Consider the following 22,259-nt stretch of genomic DNA (forward strand, 5'->3'; position numbering starts at 1 on the left):
GGGTTCTCTTCCACAGAGCCCACCATGTTGCACCGCCATGTTTCTACAGTAGCCCAGAACAGACAAACCAAACACTGGCTCTAGAGAGGGTGTTTTGTGTTTTTTGCGAGTTTCGCAGTCACCCTACATTCTCAGTTTGTTGCACTCTGCAACCTCACCACTAGATGCCACTAAATCGTACACATTGTTCCTTTAAATGCCATACAAACTAGGTGATACAGTACCAATGAACACAGGACTCTTATGAAAGTTTAATTAAAACTGTGGGTGAATGAAGATGAAATGTGATGGTGTTCAGTTGAATCTCAGAGGACATGACATGTGATTGACAGGTGATGAGGGTTGAGGGTTGTCTTTGGCTGTTTCACTCCTCCTGCTCCTTTTCCTCTCCATGGGTGATAATGTAGCACAGGTTCTTGTAATCCAGGTTTCCAGCAACGTCCAGGGGAAAGTTTGTGAACATCTGGTTTACCTAAGAGAGGGTAAGTAAGGATGAGAGTCAAAACTCAGATTGATCGTCAAAAGACCCTAAGCTAGCTAGAAACCATGTAGTTGATACAAGTTTGAAATGTCATTTCGCTTCTTGATTTACAACCCCTACATGGTTCTTAAGGCGATACTTCAATATTTTGGGAAATACACTTAATGGCTTCATTGCTGAGAGTCACATGAGAAGACTGATACCATTCTCTGTTCATTAAATATGAAGTGAACGGCAAGAGATGATTAGCTAGCTTAGCGTAAAGACTGCAAATGGCTCATGGCTAGGTACATATTAAGCGTACAGATACAAGAGTGATATCAATCTTCTCATCTAATGTTCGGCAAGAAAGCAAATAAGTGTATTTCCAAAACATTTGTGTGACATCATTTGAAATTTTCTGACTTGAGCTAAAATATTCATGCAGCTTTTATCCCAAGTTGTGCACTTTATTAATGTACAGAGACAGGAGATAAATGATGAAGATCAAGGGTAAAATCAGAGAAGAAACAAGAAATCCTGATAAGTTTGGAATCAGTCTGTATGAGCTGTGACACATACACAGAGAAATTTGTGTCTTTACTGTCAGGGAACTTGTCCATTGGTAGTTTGTAGCTGAAACTTACTGCCAAAACCTCACCAGCTGTCAAATTCATGTAAGTGCAGCTTGATGAAACCTCACTTTAAGCAGCAGTTTCGCTGAGCTTTTAGTTTCTCCTCAAGGTTTGTTCAGAGTCTGTTCCTGATCTTACTTCACATCCTGATCAGTATACCGCCTCCACTGTTCATGGGCTCACCTGCATCTTGCGAACAAGTGGCATTAATTTCTGAGGACATGCAGGATAACTATAATGTACATGTGAGTATGTGGTTAAAAGCAAGTATGTTTTTGCTAAAAGCATATGCAAGGAGGTGTCTGTTCTTCCAAAGACCTGGTGTAGCCCCCTTTAATCGAGCTGTGCAGCACCAAGCCGGGACCACTACAGTCCCACAACACGGGGAAATCGCACACTGTTGTGTTCCTGCTTGGTATCAGGGCTGACCGAGGCTAAACTGTGATGACCTTTAAACCAAACTGTCTTGCACAAAGCTGATTGACTCATCACACTTGACTGTGTTGACAACTAGAGAGAAAGCCCTGTTTTTTAAAGTCTCTCTCTCTCCCAGAACATTTTTATCTTGAAACTGAATCTCTGTAGTTTGGAGTCTAGTTTCATTCCTAGTTTCATGCTCCTGTTTGTACTTTGAGATATCAGCCTAATTTTACTGTATACTAATTGCTCTCAGTGGCATCAGAGCTGCTGATAGAAACATTTCCTGCTGTTGCTGCTTATTAAACGTGTGTTTTGAGTTAGTTGAACTCTATTAGTGGAGCTATTCTTCAACAAAATAGGTCTAAACAACATGAAATAGATGCATTTGGTGCTGTTTGGTAGCAGATCAGATTTAAATATTGCAGGAATGAAATGAAGCAGAAAAAACAGCCGCAGTGAAATGTTAGATGAAGAGGTGCAGACAGCAGGTTCTTACTGTGGCACGCCTCCAACACATCATCAACAACTTTCTTAACCATGCCATGCTGTCCTGTGGAAAACCACCCACACTGTACCAGCACTGCTTTAACGTTTGGAATATCTCCAACCCATCTAAACACAGCATTTGTTGTGTAGAGGGCTCGAAGGCTCTGAGAACTTCATACTTAATCTCTGGTTTACCACAACACAGCACACCATGCAGGCTCTCTTTTTATCTGTTTCTTAAAATGTTAATTGTCTAATGTACTGTACAATGACAACACAGCTGACAATCTCAAAGTGAAGGTGCTATGTATCAGTCTTTAATATGTAACCCCTTCATCATGCAAAGATCACCACCCTCCTGTAGTGATGGATGGACATGCATTACCTCTTCCTCGGTGAACTTGTCTGCCTGAGACATAAGGTGGTATTTGATGCTGTGAAGGGAAAATAAATAATTTGTTACTTGCTTTTAACAACATCATTTGTCTGCGCTTTCAAAACTGTCACCAATCACTGTTAAAAAATATAAGAACAAATTATGTTTTATGATGTGACAATGCTATGATTAAAGTTAGGTTAGGTTTAGGCACAAAAATTACCAGGTTTAGGGAAAGATCATGGTTTGGGTTAAAATGATCACTTTTTTAAGGTTGAAGAAACATGCAGTGTGGGTTAAAGTTAGGCTTTGTTGTCATGGCTACAATAATAAATGCAGGGTTAAGGTTAGGGGATGATTGTAGTTAGGGTTTTTAAAACACTGTCCCGGCACATGGTTGGATGTGACACTTGACAAATGAACTGTGGTCTCATGCAGCGATGTCAAAAGTCCACTTTTTGCAAGTCAGGGTTAAACCATCAGGCCAACCTACCACTTCTGCATGAAGAAATTGGGCAACTTATACATAGACGTCATCTGAACTGCGCCACTTCTCTGGGTCATAATTACTACAGCTGCTGGACGGCATATCATTCAAACATAACTAAAGGTCATTTTTGGCTGACTGACATGATGACCTATTGTGTCATTTTTCTTGGGAGGACAGGCTCAAACATAAACATGTTAACATTGTCATTTTGTGCATGTTAGCATGCTGATGTTAGCATTTAGCTCAAAGCAGTGCTAGTCCTAAGTACAGCCTCACAGAGCAGTTAGCATGGCTGTAGAGATATTTTACAATACGTACTCGTCTCCTCTCAGGACGCCTGTTCCTTCAGGGTCAAAGATCTTGAATGCGTTGAGAATGGTTTCCTCAGGGTCAGTACCTAATCGATGAAAAATGTTTCACAAATACAGATTAATACCACAATACATTGTGGTAAATAAGAGAAAATAGTGTTATGTGGTGGTAAATAAAACAAACAAGGTACAATAAATATATTAAAATACAAAGAAATACATTGCCACTTTTTACAAAATACAGTTTTATCAATGTTTCCGCAGGGATGACTGGTATTGTACAACACTAAAACTAGGATTTGCCAGCAGCATAATAATGGCGTTTTGAGAATCATTCAGTCAGATTTCTCAATAGATCCTGGAAAGTGTTGACATCTGCCTAACAAAACAAGTCTCTTGCGTTACGCCACTTAGGTTTTTTAAGTAATATCTGCATACAGTCATTATAGGCAACCTTAAGTCTATGCATGCTCACCTTGTTAGCTTGAGCATATATTATACGGCACTGCCTATACATACATATATATATATATATATATATAGTCTTATTACAAACACATAGCACTTGCCCCGGCAGATAAAAATCTGGAAAGTTGAGGTATTTATACCCTTTTGTTCTACATATTAGGACAGCACTCTTTTTAGCATTGTATTGCACATCATATTTGACCTCATAATCAGAGCACATATTCAGCAGCTGTTGAAACCCAGCACTGCTAGGAGAAATAATAGCCAGACTGTCGGCATACATAAAATGGTTTATTAGGGCGTTACCAATCATGCAGCCTCTTAGATGGTCAGATAAATCATTCATGTATACTTTAAAGAGTGCTAGTGAAAATTGCTGTAGTCCATTACCAATGCCAAAGGGAGCGGAGACTCTATTGCCCCATTTGACCTGCATACTCTACCAGCATACCAGTGTGCCAGGATTCTTACGCGCCTCTTTGAGTCAATATCAGAAACAGCTTTTGGTGATTAACTTGGTCAAAAGCCTCAGAGGCATTAATAAAACTGATTAGAACAAAGGAGTTTTGCCTTCTATATGTTTCAACTACTTCTTTCAAGGCATAGATACACAAATCATTACAATGCTTAGCATTGGTAACTGGTTCTCCGTGGTACAAAATATTTACATAAATGATCTAATAGAATCCTTTCCAGGAGTTTAGATACCATGCTGCCTAGTGCTATTGGCCTGTCATTATCGAGGACTCCCATCCTTTCCAGCTTTGTCCTTGATATCATTCAAAGATCTTAAAGAATGCAGCTGTAGTTTAGAGATATTCTGACTGACCTTTGAGCTTCTCGCCGAACATAGCTAGGAAGATGGTAAAGTTGATGGGGCCGGGAGCCTCCTTCATCATCTCATCCAGCTCATCATTGCCAACGTTGAGACGACCTGCAGACAGAAGAGTGGTCACTACAGTCAGATCACACACTTTTTTTTATGCTGACAATCATACAGTAATTAACTTAGAAAAGCTCATTCTCACTGTTTCAAAACCCGGATTTTACAGCTGCAGCAGCTTATTTTCTACAATCAGAATGACTGAGCCATAGATAACTTGTGCAGTGTTTTGTGTTTTTGTCAGTGAATGATTATTAACATATAGTTGGAGCCTAATGCACAACAAGCCATGGTTTCTGTTCCTTTACAGAAGTGATCACATCATCAGGTCTACCTGCCCACTGAAGCACAAATCCAAAGCAATATGTCTGTGAATTTTGGCCTCCATCACTTACATTGAAAGTGCATTTGAAGGGGATCTTTTAATAGCCTGTATGAACAGGAGGAATGATTACAGCAAGAAAAAACTCTTTCAATGTTCATTTGGGCACCTGACTGTTGTTTGAAGACAGACTTGAAAGACTGTGATGTATCTTGTAAGACTTAGAAACGGGAATCTTCTATGTTCTGTCAGACAGAAGTGTCAATGAGAACTGTAGCGAATTCAGTTTTCATTCAATGAAATGTTGCTGTAGTCGCCGAGTTCATCAAAAATAGATCCAGAAATCAAAAGTAAATCTATCTAAGTTGCATATTGTGTTTTAAGTTTTCTCACCATGAAAATCTTTATCTTACACCCACCATTAGCTGCCACGGGGCAACACAGACCCCCTATTGTGAAGTCGGAAAGATGTGGGGGAAGATGTTTTCAAATGTTGTCCGACCATCTCACAAACATTTCCGTTGCAGCATGCAAGCACCTTAAAGGTTGAGGTTAGCCATGTAGTACTTAGTCTTCAGAATAATATGTGTGTGCGTTGGCGGAGCCCCTCCTAGCAGCCCCTTAGACCGAGGCCCTTTTAACTTGAATTGTAACCTACATAAGCTACAGTAGAGGCAGCTCACCCAGAGCAGCGTATGTGTCTCTCAGGTCCCCCTTGTCAATGAAGCCATCTCTGTTCTGGTCCATGATGGTGAAGGCCTGGAGTGAAAGAGTATGTGTTATCATTTCTCACAGTTTACAGTCCCTTTTTTTTTTATTAACATATGTTCATTCAAAGCATCTTCACCTGTTGGTGTGCAGGTTTTCATTTGATCAACTCATCCTCAACCTGCAGCCTGTCAGGCTTTGATAGTTAATGGCTGAGAACTACCTGCTGTAGTCAATGGCTTCCTTACATATTTTACATTATATATTTTGCTAGTCCATTATAACAGGAAATGAATTGTTATCTTATACTGTAATAAGTAATGGTGGAAGCAGTATACAGATCCTTTACTTAAGTGAAAGAAACATTAACACAATTTGACAAGTAAAAGTCAAAAATCAAAAATGTTCTTAAGTAAAAGTAAAGTGATATTATCAGCAACGTGTTTTGTTTTTTTGAGTGATTCATTAACATGTAAGTATTTAAAAGAAGTTTTATATACTATTTGAACTAGTTTAATCAGTCAAGAATGCAGCAGTCAGGACATAGTTGACCTTGCTGAGCATCAAGACTTGAAGCAGCAGGAAACAGATAAACTGGCTCTGCACAAAGACACCTCTATTGTTTATATCTCATTTATTTAATCGGTACACAAATAGAAATATAGAAACGAAACTTCACAGTTTTTAACTTTAGAGGGGGTCACTTGCTATTGCTATTTCTTGCACACACTGATGGTTGTCATCGTAAATGTTCAAGGACCAAAACCTGAGCACTATATCTGACTGTATCTAGAAGCCTACACTATAGCTGGAAACACTGCACAGAAGTGCTGGGCGGATGGATATAAATAGTTACAACACACAACTCCCACTAAAACCATTGTTTTTACATTTCTGCTTGTGTACAGATTAAACAAACTAGATGAAACGTTATTTCGTAAGCTTTAGAGGTGTTGGTAGTGTGTTTTTTGTACTTTGGACAGAGCCAGGCTAGCTGTTTCCCCCTACTTCCAGTCTTAATGCTAAGCTAAGATAAGCTAACCACATTCTGATTGCAGCTCTATATTTAATGCACAGTCATGAGATTGACATCTGATCTTCTCATCCCATTCTCATAAAAAAGCGAAGCAGTGCATTTCTGAAGAGCTAGTTCTTTGAACAGAAGTAGGAAGTAAAAAGTAAAATATTCTTAGAAATGTACATCACTACGGCAGATAAAATAGTTTAAATTGGAGACACTGAAGTAAAGTAACAATACTTGAAAAATGTTCTTATTCTTAGTATTTGAGTAAATGTACTTAGGCACTTTCCACCTCTAAAAATAACTATCATCCCTTGTTTACCACTAAAACAATATTTTTCAGAATGAGCCAGTGGGTTTTTTTAGGTCTGAATTGTATTCTCCACGGTAATAATGTTCATCTTTTGAGACGTAAAACAAGGAAATTCAGACAATTAACTGACATAATGACAAGTGCAGTATCTCAAATTCAGCAGTGTTAGGAAATATATTTGTCCATCACATCACAGACATGAATGACAGATCAGGGAGTGTGTAAATAGACTGCATTTAGCGCTTTTCTAGACTACCGACCACAACAACGCATGCCAACATTCACTCATTCACACACACAGTCATACACTGATGGCTGAGGCTGCCATGCAAGGCGCCAACCTGCTAATCAGGAGCGATATAGCACTTTACAATGTTTCTAATGCTCACTCACCCGGTCACACACACAATGATCACACACAATTTGGGATTCTATATCTTGCCCAAGGACACTATAACTCATATATTTTTATAGGTGTTGTAAAAAATAACTTAAAGCAGAAATCTAGTTTTAGTAATCATGGCCTGGCGGCTAAGGCAAAATGATTTGATACAAGATTAGTAAGAATGTGACAGACGTAGCTGCCAGTGGTCGTCCCACCTCCTTGAACTCCTGGATCTGTGACTGCTCAAACATGCTGAAGACATTGGAGCTTGCCTCGGCGGTCTTCTTCTTCGCTTTCTTTGGTGCCTGATGGCAGAATTTGAAGAGATTGCTTGTATATTAATGGGAGCATTGTTTCCTTAAATGTCTGATCATGTTGCTTTATTTCTCTTCTATCCACTATTTGTCTTAATTTCATGTACACGCTGTAAGTTTAGTCTTTTTCCTTCTGATCCCTACTGTGGCTCAAAGAACTCATCATACTGTGACTTTATGGAAACACATGCAAATGGACAAAACATCAGAATGTATTCCCTTAGTATTTCTTGTGCCTCAACTTAATAATACTTTTACTGCCACATGCTGATATTTATTTCTAAAAATGTTGTCAGTTTTTGTAGATCTATGTTTAATATAATCTTTCTCTCTTACTATCTGAATAAAACTGCAGTTTGTCAGGTATTTCATATTTTGCGAAAACAAACACTTGCATATGAACATATTTTCTCAAAGATATGATAACTTTGCACTTCCTTCCATCCTTGTGTCAGACATAAACTTGATATTCTTTCTCCTTAAACCAGCAACTCAAGAGAATAGGCTTGAACAGATAAGGTTAGGAGGAAAAAGGAGGATGTGAAGGAAAAAGGAGATCAGCCTTACCATGGCGGAGGAGTTTCTCAGCACGTCTTGCGTTCAGAACTTCCTGAGCGAACACCTCAGAGTCGCCCTTTGCAGTTATATAGACCTGGCCACATCAGCCACCTGGGCTAAGTTTAGACAATTGTGGGTGGATCAATCTCAGGTATTTCTTCCATATAGAGCCTGAGCTCTTCCCCCCTTATTCATCATCCATAAAATTTCTATTGTTACCCATTGTAGTGAACAGAAGGAGCTGTCACCACAGGGCAGACGGACAAATGCTCATACCTGAGGCTTCATTCAGGCTAATCTTAGCACACAAAGCACCCACATTAGCTATATAATGAACTAACACCCTTGAGGGTTAGAAGAAGCTTTAAACATTAAGTGACCTTTGCAGGAAAATAAACTATTACCGTTACAATAGCACTTTTTGTTTGAGTTTTTTTGTTAACATTTCAGTTTAACTCAAGTGTGAAACAGAGCAGCTCAGGACAAAAAAAGCAGAAAAAGAATTTACTTTCTTGTGTGAAAAAGCTTTTGTTGAACTTGAGTAATTGGAGAAAGTGCTGTCGGAATAAAAACAGCCCTCAGTGTGCTTCTGTCTCACAGCTGTACCTCTAACTTGTGGCTCTGACCTTGAAACTTCGGAGAGACGCATGTTTTGGATGACGGATGTGACGACCAAAACAGGTGTATATTTTAATATCCATTTATAGTGTATGTACGCTATGTGCAAGTGTGCGTATGTGTCTTGTCTATGTGCATAGTTGTGCATCTATGAGACATGGTCAGTCTGTGATGTCTGAGAGAGACCAACACACTGCAGAAGAAAGTGATAAAATGGGAAAATGAATTAAATTTAACATATACCAGTACACTACAGTGGTGCCTGTTGGCTCAGTGTTTAGCTCTGTCACCTCACAGTAACTGATACTGGGTTCAAACATTTGGCTGCAATGAAAAGGTCATTGTGCCACCGTGCATAAAACCACAAATCCCTTTTTACACTTTGGTCTTTGTACGGATTAAGTCTGTTCATTTGTGAGCTTTAGAGGTGCTAGCGGGCAGATTTTGTCATCTTTGGACAAAATCCAGCTGCAACCAGTCAGCAACACAAATCTAGTCTAACCAGCTGCAGTGACAACGAGGCAGCCCACACGACCTTCTCCCTGGCGACGTCCTCCAGCTCTGCCTATGGAGCCCTGAGTCATTCACAGTCAGATACTCTTTGTTATCTCTAAAGTGCTGGAGGTGGAATGGAGGCATCCTGATCAGATACCCCGACCCCCTTGACTGACTCCTTTAAATGTGAAGCAGTTCCCCTCTGAGCTCCTCGCCTTATCTCCCTGTTGAATCAAATCAATACACAGAGTGTCTGTGGCCACATAAAATTCAAACAGAAAGTAGGAGGAACATCATATTTGATAATGATCCCCTTGGTTACACATTATACTGTGAATATATTATACTGACTTTATACTGTATATTCATCATGTAAGGAAGCAGCCAACAATAATATCTGAACTGTGACGTCATCTGTGCGTGAGTGTGTTTGTGACCTCACAGATGATGACATATGTATGATGTCACAGTTCAGAACAGTGATGGGGCTGGGCCGGTCCGGGCGTCTGCTCCGGGCTGGTGGAGGAACCAATGGATGGGCTGCACATTCATCCTCAGTTTTGTTTTGTTTTGTGTTTTTTTCTGTTTGTTTGTTTTGCAGGCTGTGCCCTTCGGAGGTGGAATGCCTGTGAAGCATCTGGCCTCCAGTTGTCCTCTGACCGGCTCTCCTCATAGCAACAGAGCTACCAACTCTGCTCCATGAGAGGGAGGGAGGGAGGGAGGAAGGGGATGTGGGAATGGGCAGGTGGGTAAACAAAAAATAACAACAAATGTCACACACATCACTGATGATGCCACTGTACAAGCCTTTTCTGTGATTTCACAGATGATTTTAATTTCACAGATTTATTTTAATAATTCAAATGGTCCAATATTTCACCAAAAATCAAAGATCAGAGAAAAAGCTGAAACTAAGCCAAAGACTGAAAACAGATTTGTGTATCAGAACTTTGTTTTTTTCTTCTTTCCTCTCCCATTAATCATCTCACGACCTCTCAGATTTATGTAGTGACCCTTTGGAGGGGCCTCGACCCCTAGGTTGGGAACCAGTGGACTAAACTAGCCAAGTGTATATAAAGAAGTTGAAACTAGCTCCACCTCCAGCAGCTACAACAGTAACATGCTGCTCTAACACTGATGCTTCAGTATTAATAATCTAATGATGTCATATATAATGATATTTCAGTCAGAGGGACCAAACCACTACTTTTACTGCAATACATATGTATACTTATGTACTTTTACTTGTAATAGAGTATTTTTACATTGCTGTTTTGGTACTTTTACTAAGTAAAGGATCTACTTCTTCCACCACTGGAAAATAATGTTGGTTTCAGTTCTAGACATGTTTTATATAAAGTTTCCTCTCATGGGGGATTTTATTCTCTTATCCCTAAAGGACTCTTGACGTGATGACGGCGTACACTTCATACACGTCACCGCACGTACAACCGAAAACAGCACGGGCCCAGTTCGGTTTACACACACTTGGATTAAATATCCAACGTGTACAACTTATGTTTCTTTAATATTTTATTGTTTAGAGGGGGATTTTCTCTTCTCCCGCTGTCGCTCCGGGTTAAAGGCGGAGTGTGCCGCTCCCGCTGCTGCCGCTGCTCCTCGCGCCACACCCTCCATTTGCTGTTGTTGATGTTAGCAGTCTCGCGCTCTTGTAGCTCGTGCTTTCACCCTCCTGACTTGTGCCAGAGCTGGCTGTCCGTGCGCATGCAGCAGAATGGCTCGAGCGGCTCCAGCGGTTCCGACAGCTGCAGCCGGGAGCGGCAGACTCTGTCCTTCAGCCCGCTGCCCGCCGCTACGACGCGGGTGAGACGGTTCATGCAGGAGCGACGGACGCTGCCTCTACCCAGGGTGATGGTGGTATTCTCCGCGGCGGGGGACACCGACAAACCGGGCGATGCCATGTCCAGCTCGGACTCTGCGGAGGACGACTTCCGAAAGCCAGCCTCCCCGGCTCCGAGCCTCACCCTGAGCAAGCCGCTCCGCTCCGAGCTGGGCACTCAGGAGCAGGAGGTAGGCCGCTGTACCGGGACCGCTTCACCACCACACAGGGGAAATCCTGTCAAATCAGCGCACAAACCACATTCTCTAACAAGCGAACAGCTGTTTTTATTGTCACACATGTTAAGATAAAAACTGGCCTCAAACATAAGAAGAATTAGTATTAAATTATCCACATTAAAGTACGGTTTGCTACTCATTAAATAAAAGCAGAAAAGTGTTAAAATCAGAATCAAAAACAGGTTTATTGCAAAGTAGGATTAGGAATGTGCCTTGTTGTTGTAGTGCATAACAGTCAAAAATAGTTAAAACATTAATAGAGAAAGTATAAATACACATCCAGCAAATATGAGACACTATAACAGTCAAGTTTCTCTTTTAAAAACTACTATAATATATTATATTACTACCAAATTATTACAGTGTGTCTGCCTTTGTGTTGTGGTGCATAAAAATAGTCAAAAATCCAGTAAATATGAGACACTGTGACAGTCAATTTTCTCTTAAAACTAATACAACACATTATATTGTTAAATTATTACACTATGTCTGCTATATATGGCTATTAATACAAGAGTCAGTGATTGGTTAAGCCAGCCATGAGCAGCTGAGACCCGTCCTGATTGGTCCAGCAGTGGTGTCACATGACTCGCGTTAATGAGCGAGCATGTGATATGCCATGTCTTTCTCTGACTGCCCACTACCCTGCTGATGGATCTAAACATGGCTACAGCAGAATAATCCTCTTATTTCTGTGGTCTGACGGCTGCTCAGAGACACAGAGGGACACACAGTTTTATCACACAGACCATCCTCAGCGGTTTGAATAGTCTGAAGAGGTTTTAAATGAACATTTTCTATTCAGTTTGTCCTGGTGACCTACTGTGTTAAAATACAGCACCATTTATATGTACAAATAAATCAGGACTCTACTCTTTAGATAGTGTCCAGTCACTGTATGCTTCTCCAGGAGGGAGTGACTATCATTTAACTCTTAAAATGAAATGCTGCAAAAACACCATGAGGGTTTAAAATTATTGTTAACTATTGCTCTAACCACTGGCATATTGATATAGGGGGTGTATCATGCACATTTCTAGGTCTATATTTATATTCTGGGGCACTACTGGAATATATTTGCATGGTTTACTGTTAAAAAAACTCCTTATTCATCTTATACTGGCTCTTTATGCAGCCCCTCGGTTCAGCCTCTGTCTGAAACAGGCAGTTTTAGCTCCTGTCTCTGTAAGGCCCCCCTCCCGATAAGCCCACTCTGTTCTGGTTGGTCAGCTTCTGGAAGCTGATTAAGAAAACAAACAATATTGTTCTTTACTTGAAATGGAAACTGAAATACAAGCTTAACAACAAAGGCTGCTGAATGGACGGCAGCAGGAAGTAGAGGTAACTTTGCCAACGAAGCATTCAGACGAGGCTGAAGCCCTGGCTTTTGACTTACAGGCAGCATTTTTACATACATTCACCTCAAGTTTTGGAACTTTAACCATGTTTAACATAGATATCCAGCACCATAACAGTATATAAATAACAGAAAATCACAAAAAAGCATTAGATGTCCCCTTTAAGTCAGATAATTTGTGAAGAAATATAGGAATCCAGGACACTTGTACTTGTAATTAACATTTCCTGTAAAAATTCACACAACATATTGCAGCGGTACCAGGAAAAACAGCTTCCAATAAAACAATTTAATATACAAGGATGTTAATTAGTTCCATTTATTATCCTTTTGTTAATTCCTCGTGTGTCTGTGGTGATTATCAGACAAATAAAACAACAGCAAACAACATTACAGTTACAAACAGACATCAAACAGAGTTCCAGGTGGATTCAAGTTAGTCAGAACATATTTTTTATTGCTCTGCTAGTTATAAGGCGGTGAGATCACAATTAACTGTCACCTTTACCTCAGTAAGGTAACCTTTACCTTAATGTATTCAGTAGATAAAAACACTTCAGTAGTGAGTATTTGTAATATATGTTAAAACAGGAAAATCACACTTTTTGACTGGTTTATCATCAATCCAGCAGTTTGGTTTAATGGTGTCTTGTTATTCACCAGTTACAGTATTTTTCCATTCTCATTTAAAGTTTCCAGAGGTCATCTCGCTGAACGTTGGCGGCACGTACTTCACCACTCGCCTGTCTACGCTGCGGCGATACGAGGACACCATGTTGGCCGCCATGTTCAGCGGGCGTCATTACATCCCCCGCGATGCTGAGGGACGCTTCTTCATCGATCGGGATGGAGCATATTTTGGGTGAGTAGCACTGCGTGTGAGCTGTTGTTGTTTTTAGACCAGAGAGCCTCGGTGAAATATGAAATATCAAGAACAGATTTCCTGTTATTTCACTGGCGATACAAAAGAGGGTGACATCATAATTACCACAATGATCCTAATATGGTTAGTAAGACTCAATATGGTCATTATTTAGGCTATTTTTTTAACATTTTGATGAGCTTGAGTGTGGTAGAAACACTCAGGAGAGGAGGTGTGAGAGTGTAGCAGTGTGGAAAATCTCACTCTCATTATATTATATGTAATATATTCACTTTGTAATCTGGAGTGGTTTTGCTCGCTTTTATAAAACACTTTATGACCTATATGCTGAAATCTTTATTATATCCTGAATTAAGTATTCTCTTCTTGTAATGCTATAATTGACATTTCTATGCTGCAATTTCTTGTAATTTGTCACGTAATGGTCGACATATAGACTACCAATTATATCTGTGATGAGATGAAATCAGCAGATGTTTAGATCTAGTCTGTGTGCTGATGATAATTACACACTAGCGTCTAGTTACATGGCGGTCTGCATTGTGGAGTAGGAGAACAAGACATTGTGAGTAGAGCCTGTGGAAACTGACTGAAAAGGTGCAGTTATTTATAACTAATGACCTGTGTGGGTTTTTCCAGTAGCGATCTGAACTGCTGATGTCATGAACCTTATTACAGTTTAACAGAACTTTGCTGAGATCTTTGAAAATCCCTCCAGACATGTTTGAACACATATAAAAAAATACTCTGCTTTGACTTTGTGTCTGATATGGTTTTCTACAAAAAAAATTAATAACCTCTTCAAAAATCAACACTTGAACCTTGGTCTTATCTTATAAGAAGACTAAGAGCTCACAGCCAACAATGGCAACGCTAACATGCTGGTGTTTAGAGAGTATAACTTGTTCACCATCCCACTTTAGCATATTAGCATGCTAGCATTTGCTAATCAGCTGAGGCTGCACTTAATTGGACAAATGGAAATCCATCCAATAGTAATAATATGGACATTTCACTCAAAACCACAAATATCAACCTCACGGTGGTGCTAGAGGAAAAGTCAGCGAATCACATCGTGTGTATGAACTATAAAAACGGCTACATCATTAAATGGTTTGTGTCGGCAGATGTGGATACGATTCAAACAGCAGGAGAGAGAATCCTCTTCTCAATTAATTGGCTAGTCATTTGATCTATAAAATGTCAGAAAATGGTGAAAAATATCAGTTACTACCTAAAATGCTTTATTTTGTCCCAAACAATAATTCACAACCCAAAGATACTCAGTTTACTCTCATAGAGGACTGAAGAAACCAGAAGATATTCACTTTTAAGGGGCTGGAACCAAAGAATTTTAGCATTTTTTTCTTTAAAAAAGAAAACTTAAAACAATTAATCGATTATCAAAATAGTTGCAGAGTAATTTTCTGACAATCAACTAATCGATTAATCGACTAATCGTTGCAGCTCTTGTGTGGATAGCAGGATGGCTATAAGGACGAGGATATTTTTGATATTTATGATGTATAGCAACATAAAGGTGGATAATACAATATTATAATATATAAGCAACAAACAAATAATATTCAAGCAACAAAACTATTTACTTTAGCCTTTTAAATCACAATCAGGCATCATAATTAGCCTCATGGATAACATACAAATCTTGCAAGTACCGAAATTAACTGCACATAAATGACTAAACATTGATACTTCACGTTACTTACATACACATAAACGTAATGTAAGCAGTGTTTCCTCTGTAATTTTAATACAGCTGTGGTGCTTTGGGTAATAATTCAAGCTTTGTCCCATATGTGTCACTATTTGGGTCTAAGTTATGTTTAAAGTTGAGGCTGTAGTGTTAAAAAATGTTTTTAATCACTACTTCAAAAGCATCATGACTAAACTTTAGTTTTAGTTAACATTAAGGCTAAATTACAATCTTTATTTTGATGTAACATTTTCTATCGCAGTGGTTGTAATGTTCTTGCTGTTGGTGATGCACCACTGCTAAATTAATACAGAGGAAACACTGGTGAGGCTACAGAAAGCAATAACAGTTGATGTATTCCAGTCTGGACCAAAGTGGTGGACTGACCGACCGTCGTTATTGTCCCTGGAGCCGTCGCTGCTCATGTGGCTAAAAAGGAAAAGCAAATAGCTTTAAATATGAATGTCATACAAGTGGAGTCGAGGTGTATGACTAATGTAAGAAGTGTGTCTGTGTGAGGGGGTGTGTGTATAAAACATTTAAAAACAAGGAGCTGTCAGAATCAGAGAGGGAAGGTACCGCATGTAACTATAAAGTAGAAAATATATCTAATTGTGATTATTTTGGCTGATATTGCAATTGCGAACATGCTTTGCGATATTAGAGGGAATGATAACTTTTACATCATTATTTTCATTTTAACTGAAAAAATGATTATGATTTAAATTTTTGCAGGGATCTGTACCAAACAAAGATGTTTCCTTAATTCTGTAGAATATAATGTGTAGTCCAGGACATCTCTGCAGCACGATATTTAATTTAAAATGGTATTTTGACACATATTTCACCTTAAACAAGTATTGCACCTCCTGCTATTTCGATTTAAAATTTCGATTAATTGTTGAGACTTAATGTAAAGTAATAAAAAACCTTTGGAGGATGCTGCTGGCCTGCTGTAGGTGTACACACACACACACACACACACCCAGAGGGAGTCTTTTCATTTGGGACATTAACACTGATGCGTACGGTTGGCTGACTCTGTTTTTGGGTCTGTTGTCCTGCTGGAAAATAAATCTCCTCCCAAGCTGCTGCTGTCTTGTACACTGCAGCAGAGTTTCCTCCTGGAGTATTTTTCTGCATTATTTTTTATCCTCTTTGTTAACAAGCCCTCCAGGTCCTGCTGCAGAGAAGCAGAACGAGAATCAAAATCAACTTTATTGGCCAAATATGCTTATAGATTCAAGGACTTTGTGCCCTGTTGTCAGTAGCTTTCGATATATGTGCAGACAATGTCGAGACTAAACATAGAGTGTGTTTCAAATCAAGATTTTTGTTATAACTTTAAAAAAAAATGCACATTTCTAACGGAAATTTAACACATTAAAATTCAGCTCTAGCCTAATTTAACCACAATACGACTCAACAGCCGACATTTTGGTTCAGAGATTCAGGTGTTGTGCTGGTAATGTAGCCTGGAGCCGAGGAGCGGGTTGCAGAGGCCTGCTAACCTCGCTTCTTTATAACACACCCCCAGATTTTTAAACACGTAGTCTCGAGGCCCAACAGATGCTGACTCTTTTGAAGTAGACTGTACGAAGCTCCCTCTGGAGCCACAAAAGGTTTCATACAACGTCTTTCACACATGCAACAACAACTGTACACAGACTTTGATGTGTAAAATAGCTAGACTTCATGTTTAACTGTCTGGCTTTCATAATGAGATGTCGTAACAGAATTATGAACTCACTGTCTCTTACTGCAGGCTACATTTCACACAGGAAAGTTTCACTAGTGTCAATTGTAAAGTATTGATCATAATAAAATGTTCAGGATCTTTAACTATATGACTCAGCTCAGCAGATGACAGTTGTTGCTTGTTCAGGTTTACTTTCTGTATTCCAGGTTCACACTCATTAGTAGATCTTTCCCCTCCACTGATATATTTAAAACTCATCATGAAGACATGACTGGTCACAATTACTTCCTATTATTTATTTGTTCTCTGTGCAATACTGTTGTGTCTTTGAGATTTTATCTAAATTGTGTTACTTTATTCTACTTATTCTTACTTTATTCTTTATTATTTTTCCCCTCGATCCTCATAACTATGTCTGTGCTTTTATTTGATTTTATTCTCGTTCTCTGTTAAGCACTTTGGTCAACATTTGTTGTTTTTAAATGTGCTATATAAATAAATACATTGACTTAACTTCTATTGGGCTCGAAGCTGTTAATCAGCACAGGATGTTGCAGTTTTTAGGAAATGACATGTTAAAGACAAAACCGCTCAGTTAGTCATAATCATCTGGGTTTGTGTGAGAAAAACATTAATGACACATCAGACTAAAGTTAGAGATTCACAAGCTGAGTTCCTTTTTTATTCTGTGCTCATAACATCGGTTGCTTAACCGCTTCCTTTCCCCATCATACCAAAGATGGTGGAGTCTGGTTATAATGTCTGGTTACTAGAAATTAACGGACACCTGCCAGCAAATATAACTTCAGTAATTGTAGTACTAACACAGGTTCATTCACTTATCATGCGTCTTTTAAAAAAAATTTTAAAAATGTGCTTCCTCTTTGACTTTAAAGAGTCTTTTTCTATTGATAAGTGTTGAAAAAGTTCAAATACACCTAATCATCTCTGTGATTCAATGTTATAAAACAATAAGAGTATATTCCAGGTTTAAATAATCCAGCCGTCAGCTGTTTTGCATCACTAAACCTTCAAATATTGCCGACCTTCTCACATCTTTAAAGTCAGACTCTTTGTGTGGACATGTTCTAGTCATACTGTCTCCATCCAAAGGGACATCCTGAACTTCCTCCGAGAAGGTGAGCTCCCTCACAGGGACCGAGTGAGAGCGGTGCACAGAGAGGCTCAGTACTACTCCATCGGCCCCCTGCTGGACAGCCTGGAGGACACGCAGCCGCTCACGGGAGAGAAAGTTCGACAAGCTTTCCTCGATCTGCTGCCCTACTACAGAGGTAACTGCAGTCTGTCTCCCTCACATGCTGAACTGAGCACAGACGTTAATCTGCACTATTGCAACAGCATCCACACAGCAGAGCAGCTCAGTACGCACATAAATTATAAGACCGTTGAAAGCCAAGGCAGTAATTCACAGGCATTATTACTGAATACAACGCTGCTACTAGACCATGTTGTAAATTTAAAGGTGCCGTCTGTTAGTGTCAACAGTGCATGTAAACATCTCATTGTGTTTGGAAAGAGATTTTTGTATCAGTACACAACCTGTTTTGATTTGAAAAGCCCTCTGAACCAAATAATTACAACCTTATCAGCCTAATCACAGTCTATATCTTCATATGCGGGAATATTTGGGAAACAAGGTTTTAGTTTGTTTGGTCAAGTCAAGTCAGTTTTATTTATATAGCCCAATACAGCAACACAACATCCTCTATTCTTAGACTTTTTATTCAAATAAGGAAAAAAAATGTAAGAAACCTCAGGGAGAGCAACAGAGGAGGGATCCTTCTCCCAGGACAGACGGACATGTAACAAAACTACAGAAACACACAGCATGGAAATACAGGATGACAAAATTATAGGTTGATTGATAACATATTTGGTAACAATATGTGAATGAACCTCTGAGGTGTGCTGTTTTTCCCCCTTTAAAGGCATCTATTTACATATGTGATATAAATTAAGATTTTGATGAATTCTGAAAATGAAATACAAAAGGATGTAAACAGAAGAGCTGTACGCAGTACATGTAAGCAAAGAGCAAAGTACACACAGACTTTGCTTTATTTAACACATTTCTGCTGTTTTATTTCAAGTTGGAAGAAAAACAACTAAATTAGGGTTTTTTTTATACAGATTCCACCATGAAGTCAAGGTTTTGATGTACTTACTTTTGATGTAAAAAAACACATAAGTCTCTAAATATTTTAAATGGCATTAATAAATCATGCTATTTTCATTTCAGACAATCTGGAGCGTATTGTGGAGATCGCCAAACTGAGGGCCATGCAGAAAAAGGCACGATTCGCCAAGCTGAAGATCTGTGTCTACAAGGAGGAGATGCCCATCACGCCGTACGAGCGTCCTCTTTTTAACTCTCTGCGCTTCGAGCGCTCGGACAGTGAGGCCAAGCTCTTTGAGCATCACTGCGAGGTGGACGTTTCCTTTGGACCTTGGGAGGCAGTGGCAGACGTTTACGACCTGCTGCACTGCATCGTCAGTGACCTGGCCGAGCGCGGCATCAGCGCCGAGCAGCAGTGCATCGGTGTCTGCGACAAGCACCTTATCAACCATTACTACTGCAAAAGGCCCATCTATGAGTTCAAGATCACGTGGTGGTGAACGAGGGAGACAGTCATGGCTTATAGGACCAAAAAGCAAAAGGATGGGTGTTCAGTTTTTACTACAACACGGCCGATATTGGTTTTTGTATCAAAGTTGCCAATATTTGGTGCTGATGTCTTGAAGTGTCACCCTTTAAATCATGCACTAACACATAAGTATACCAACATCCAATACCTACACTTCCACTAATACTACTTCAAAGGTCTACTGACATTTTAATGCTGACATTTAGGACGCATTATTTAACACAGACAAGCTGTCTACGACACGTCTCAGCCTTATTTTTCAGTTTCGCACCTTGTCTCAGCTAGTGTTGACACTTCAGCGTTCAGCCACAGCGCTGCTGTGAGGTCAGTGCTCAGAGTCCAATACACAGTCACTGTTCATTATAACTGAAGCATGTTTGTCTGTCAGACATGTGTGAGACTGGCGAATGAAAAACACGTTGGTGTGAACAGCCTGTTGTGTCCGACGGAACAAATTTGCTTCAGTTTTAATCCGATTTAGTCTTCAATTCTGTGTTCTTCCAACTTCTGCATGTTAACTACAGCGTCCGTGTATAACCTGCCTGAGGCCGCAGCAGTACTGCTGTTGAACGCATCCTGTGTAGACACTGAGGAAGAACTGAAGCTGCTGACATCACTGCACAGCCAGTGTAGACAAGGTGTTAGATTAAAAACCTGAATGTGCAAAAACATGCAAAAAATCTAAAGTCAGGGCTGATTGTGTTGCATCAGAAGTGGTTGATATGACATGAAAATATCATTTATTTTAAAAGCCAATTCTGCTGATTATATGCATTTCAAACTTATTTATGTAACCATAGCTGCTTTGCCCTAGTGTGGATTGATACGTGATGGGGTTTAGAACTGTCTCACCACATTTCCAGAGCCACGATTCAAGGAAATGACCTTTATAGTAAGTAAGTAAAATGAAGTAAAATCTGTATTTTGTAGGAATATGTGTTGGTTCGGGATGAAGAATAATTGTGAGCCTGTTCCTTTTGGATACATAGAGTATATTTTAATTAAGCAGCCTCCCGAGGAGTGTGTTTTTAAACCCTTTAGAAAGGTCCGGTGGCGTCCATTTTGTCATACTGTCAAACAGTCTTCACAATTTACCGAGTTACTTACTGTAGTTTCACCAGGTAACTGGGCTGCTGGGGGATGAAGGGAGCTACATTTGCTTTACACTAAAGCTAATTTGCATATGTTGTCATGGCAATCTCACACTAACAGAAACACAGTTTACATACTTGTCCACCGACTGGAGTCTTAATTTCCCTTAGAAATATTTATTACAATCAATTACAGAGAGAATGTTATATTAAATCAAACAACTTCAGTAGTTATTCTTATTTAATGTCCACTTCCATTCCACCTTTTTCATGTAGGCTAAGCAAATTAACATCATTATGAAATTAATTGCGTAACTAGCTAAGCTAAATGCTATCTCCTACTGTACTTGACAATAAGCACCTTGTGATTGTAGCCACGATTTTATTTTTATTTTTACCTCATGTCAAAGCAACAATCGTTATCAGATATATAACTCCATAAAAGCAACAGCGCCGGCATCAGTCTGAACATGTGATTTATGTTCGCTAAGAGAGCCAACACGCTGATTTTGTTGATGTACTGTTACCACATAATGCAGGAGAGATGCTACATTTATTCTTGGGAACACTACTCATCTTGATTTACATTGTTTTGTTTATAATGTTTTGAATGTTTTTTTTATTATTTATCCATTTCTGTTAGCTTCTAGGAAGCTATTAGCTCTACGTTCTGTTTGTGTTTGTTTGTAGTGAAAAAGCAATGTATCGTTTTTATTATTTATGCTAAAAGTAAAAAAAAACAACTGTTGTTTCACAGTGTGTCTCTCTTTTATTTATAAAAGACTGTAGAAGTATTGATAATCAATAAAATTGTAATGATACTGAAGAAGTGATGATTTCCAAACTTGGTCACAACTTGGCCAAAATATCTGAAACTCTACATCTACAGTCCAGAGGATGGTTACATTTTTTTTTATCTGACATGATATATTTTTGACTCAGACCTCACATTCAAAAAAAAAAAAAAAAACAATCTCAAAACCACCTTAATTCCTCCTCAAAACAATCACAGAAATAAAACTCATGCTCTCTCACCATGACCTGGCAAAAGTTCCTACACACTCTTCTTCTCCAGACTTTATTATTGTAACTCGTTACTTGTAGAAATCATTACTTTCACACATTCAGTTTGTCCAACATGCAGGCTTGCCAGGCTTTTAACAAAGAGTTTTAACAGACGACATCACATAACCTTGTTCTGACCAGTTACTGATCATTTTTAAAGCTATTCATTGACTGGCTCCTTGGTACATTGCAGACCTGCTGACTCCTTATGAGACTCTGGCAGGTCTTCACTTAAAGTTTCAAACTCCAAATTAACAACAAAGGGGGACCACCAGAGGATCTGAGGCTCACAGATTCTGTGAATTCTTCTAAATCTCTTTTAAAAACTTGCTTTTATGTGATGTTGTCTATTATTACCTTTTATCTTTTAGTGCTGATGATTTTATTCCCCTATTGATCTCTTTTTCTTTACCTTATTCCTGTGGGCATCACTGTGTTGTGT

General features: G+C 39.2%; 2 protein-coding genes across 3 annotated transcripts; one reads left to right on the top strand and one right to left on the bottom strand.

Annotated features, from left to right (window-relative positions):
* Positions 1–238: 238 nt before the first annotated feature.
* Positions 239–8,265, bottom strand: myl10 (myosin, light chain 10, regulatory). 2 transcript variants are annotated; one of them, XM_044371309.1, is made up of 7 exons: positions 8,160–8,265; positions 7,494–7,583; positions 5,535–5,610; positions 4,476–4,580; positions 3,186–3,264; positions 2,387–2,435; positions 239–472 (listed from the first exon to the last, which is right to left on the bottom strand). In XM_044371309.1, exons 1-7 carry the CDS (start codon positions 8,160–8,162, stop codon positions 365–367), a joined length of 510 nt encoding a protein of 169 aa, XP_044227244.1. In that variant the 5' UTR covers positions 8,163–8,265; the 3' UTR covers positions 239–364. The 2 variants fall into 2 exon arrangements, with proteins under 2 accessions (XP_044227244.1, XP_044227245.1); XM_044371310.1 differs by lacking the exon at positions 2,387–2,435 and having other exon boundaries at positions 396–472.
* Positions 8,266–10,584: 2,319 nt separating this feature from the next.
* Positions 10,585–21,573, top strand: kctd7 (potassium channel tetramerization domain containing 7). Its single transcript, XM_044371324.1, has 4 exons — positions 10,585–11,294; positions 13,392–13,561; positions 18,109–18,287; positions 19,256–21,573. The coding sequence occupies exons 1-4, from the start codon at positions 10,914–10,916 to the stop codon at positions 19,630–19,632; spliced, it is 1,107 nt and encodes a 368-aa protein (XP_044227259.1). The 5' UTR covers positions 10,585–10,913; the 3' UTR covers positions 19,633–21,573.
* Positions 21,574–22,259: the final 686 nt, after the last annotated feature.

The sequence above is a fragment of the Thunnus albacares genome, chromosome 13 (assembly GCF_914725855.1).
Source record: "Thunnus albacares chromosome 13, fThuAlb1.1, whole genome shotgun sequence".
Taxonomy (NCBI): domain Eukaryota; kingdom Metazoa; phylum Chordata; class Actinopteri; order Scombriformes; family Scombridae; genus Thunnus; species Thunnus albacares.

What these genes read in the sequence shown, in the direction of transcription:
- myl10 (XM_044371309.1), bottom strand. An exon ending in GTTCGGCGAGAAGCTCAAAG is followed by an intron (nt 3,265 to 4,475) that starts GTCAGTCAGAAT and finishes TTCATCGATTAG; the next exon opens with GTACTGACCCTGAGGAAACC. An exon ending in GGCGTCCTGAGAGGAGACGA is followed by an intron (nt 2,436 to 3,185) that starts GTACGTATTGTA and finishes TTCCCTTCACAG; the next exon opens with CATCAAATACCACCTTATGT.
- kctd7 (XM_044371324.1), top strand. Translation starts at nt 10,914, where the DNA reads ATGTTAGCAGTCTCGCGCTCTTGTAGCTCGTGCTTTCACCCTCCTGAC. An exon ending in TGGGCACTCAGGAGCAGGAG is followed by an intron (nt 11,295 to 13,391) that starts GTAGGCCGCTGT and finishes TCTCATTTAAAG; the next exon opens with TTTCCAGAGGTCATCTCGCT. An exon ending in CGGGATGGAGCATATTTTGG is followed by an intron (nt 13,562 to 18,108) that starts GTGAGTAGCACT and finishes CTCCATCCAAAG; the next exon opens with GGACATCCTGAACTTCCTCC.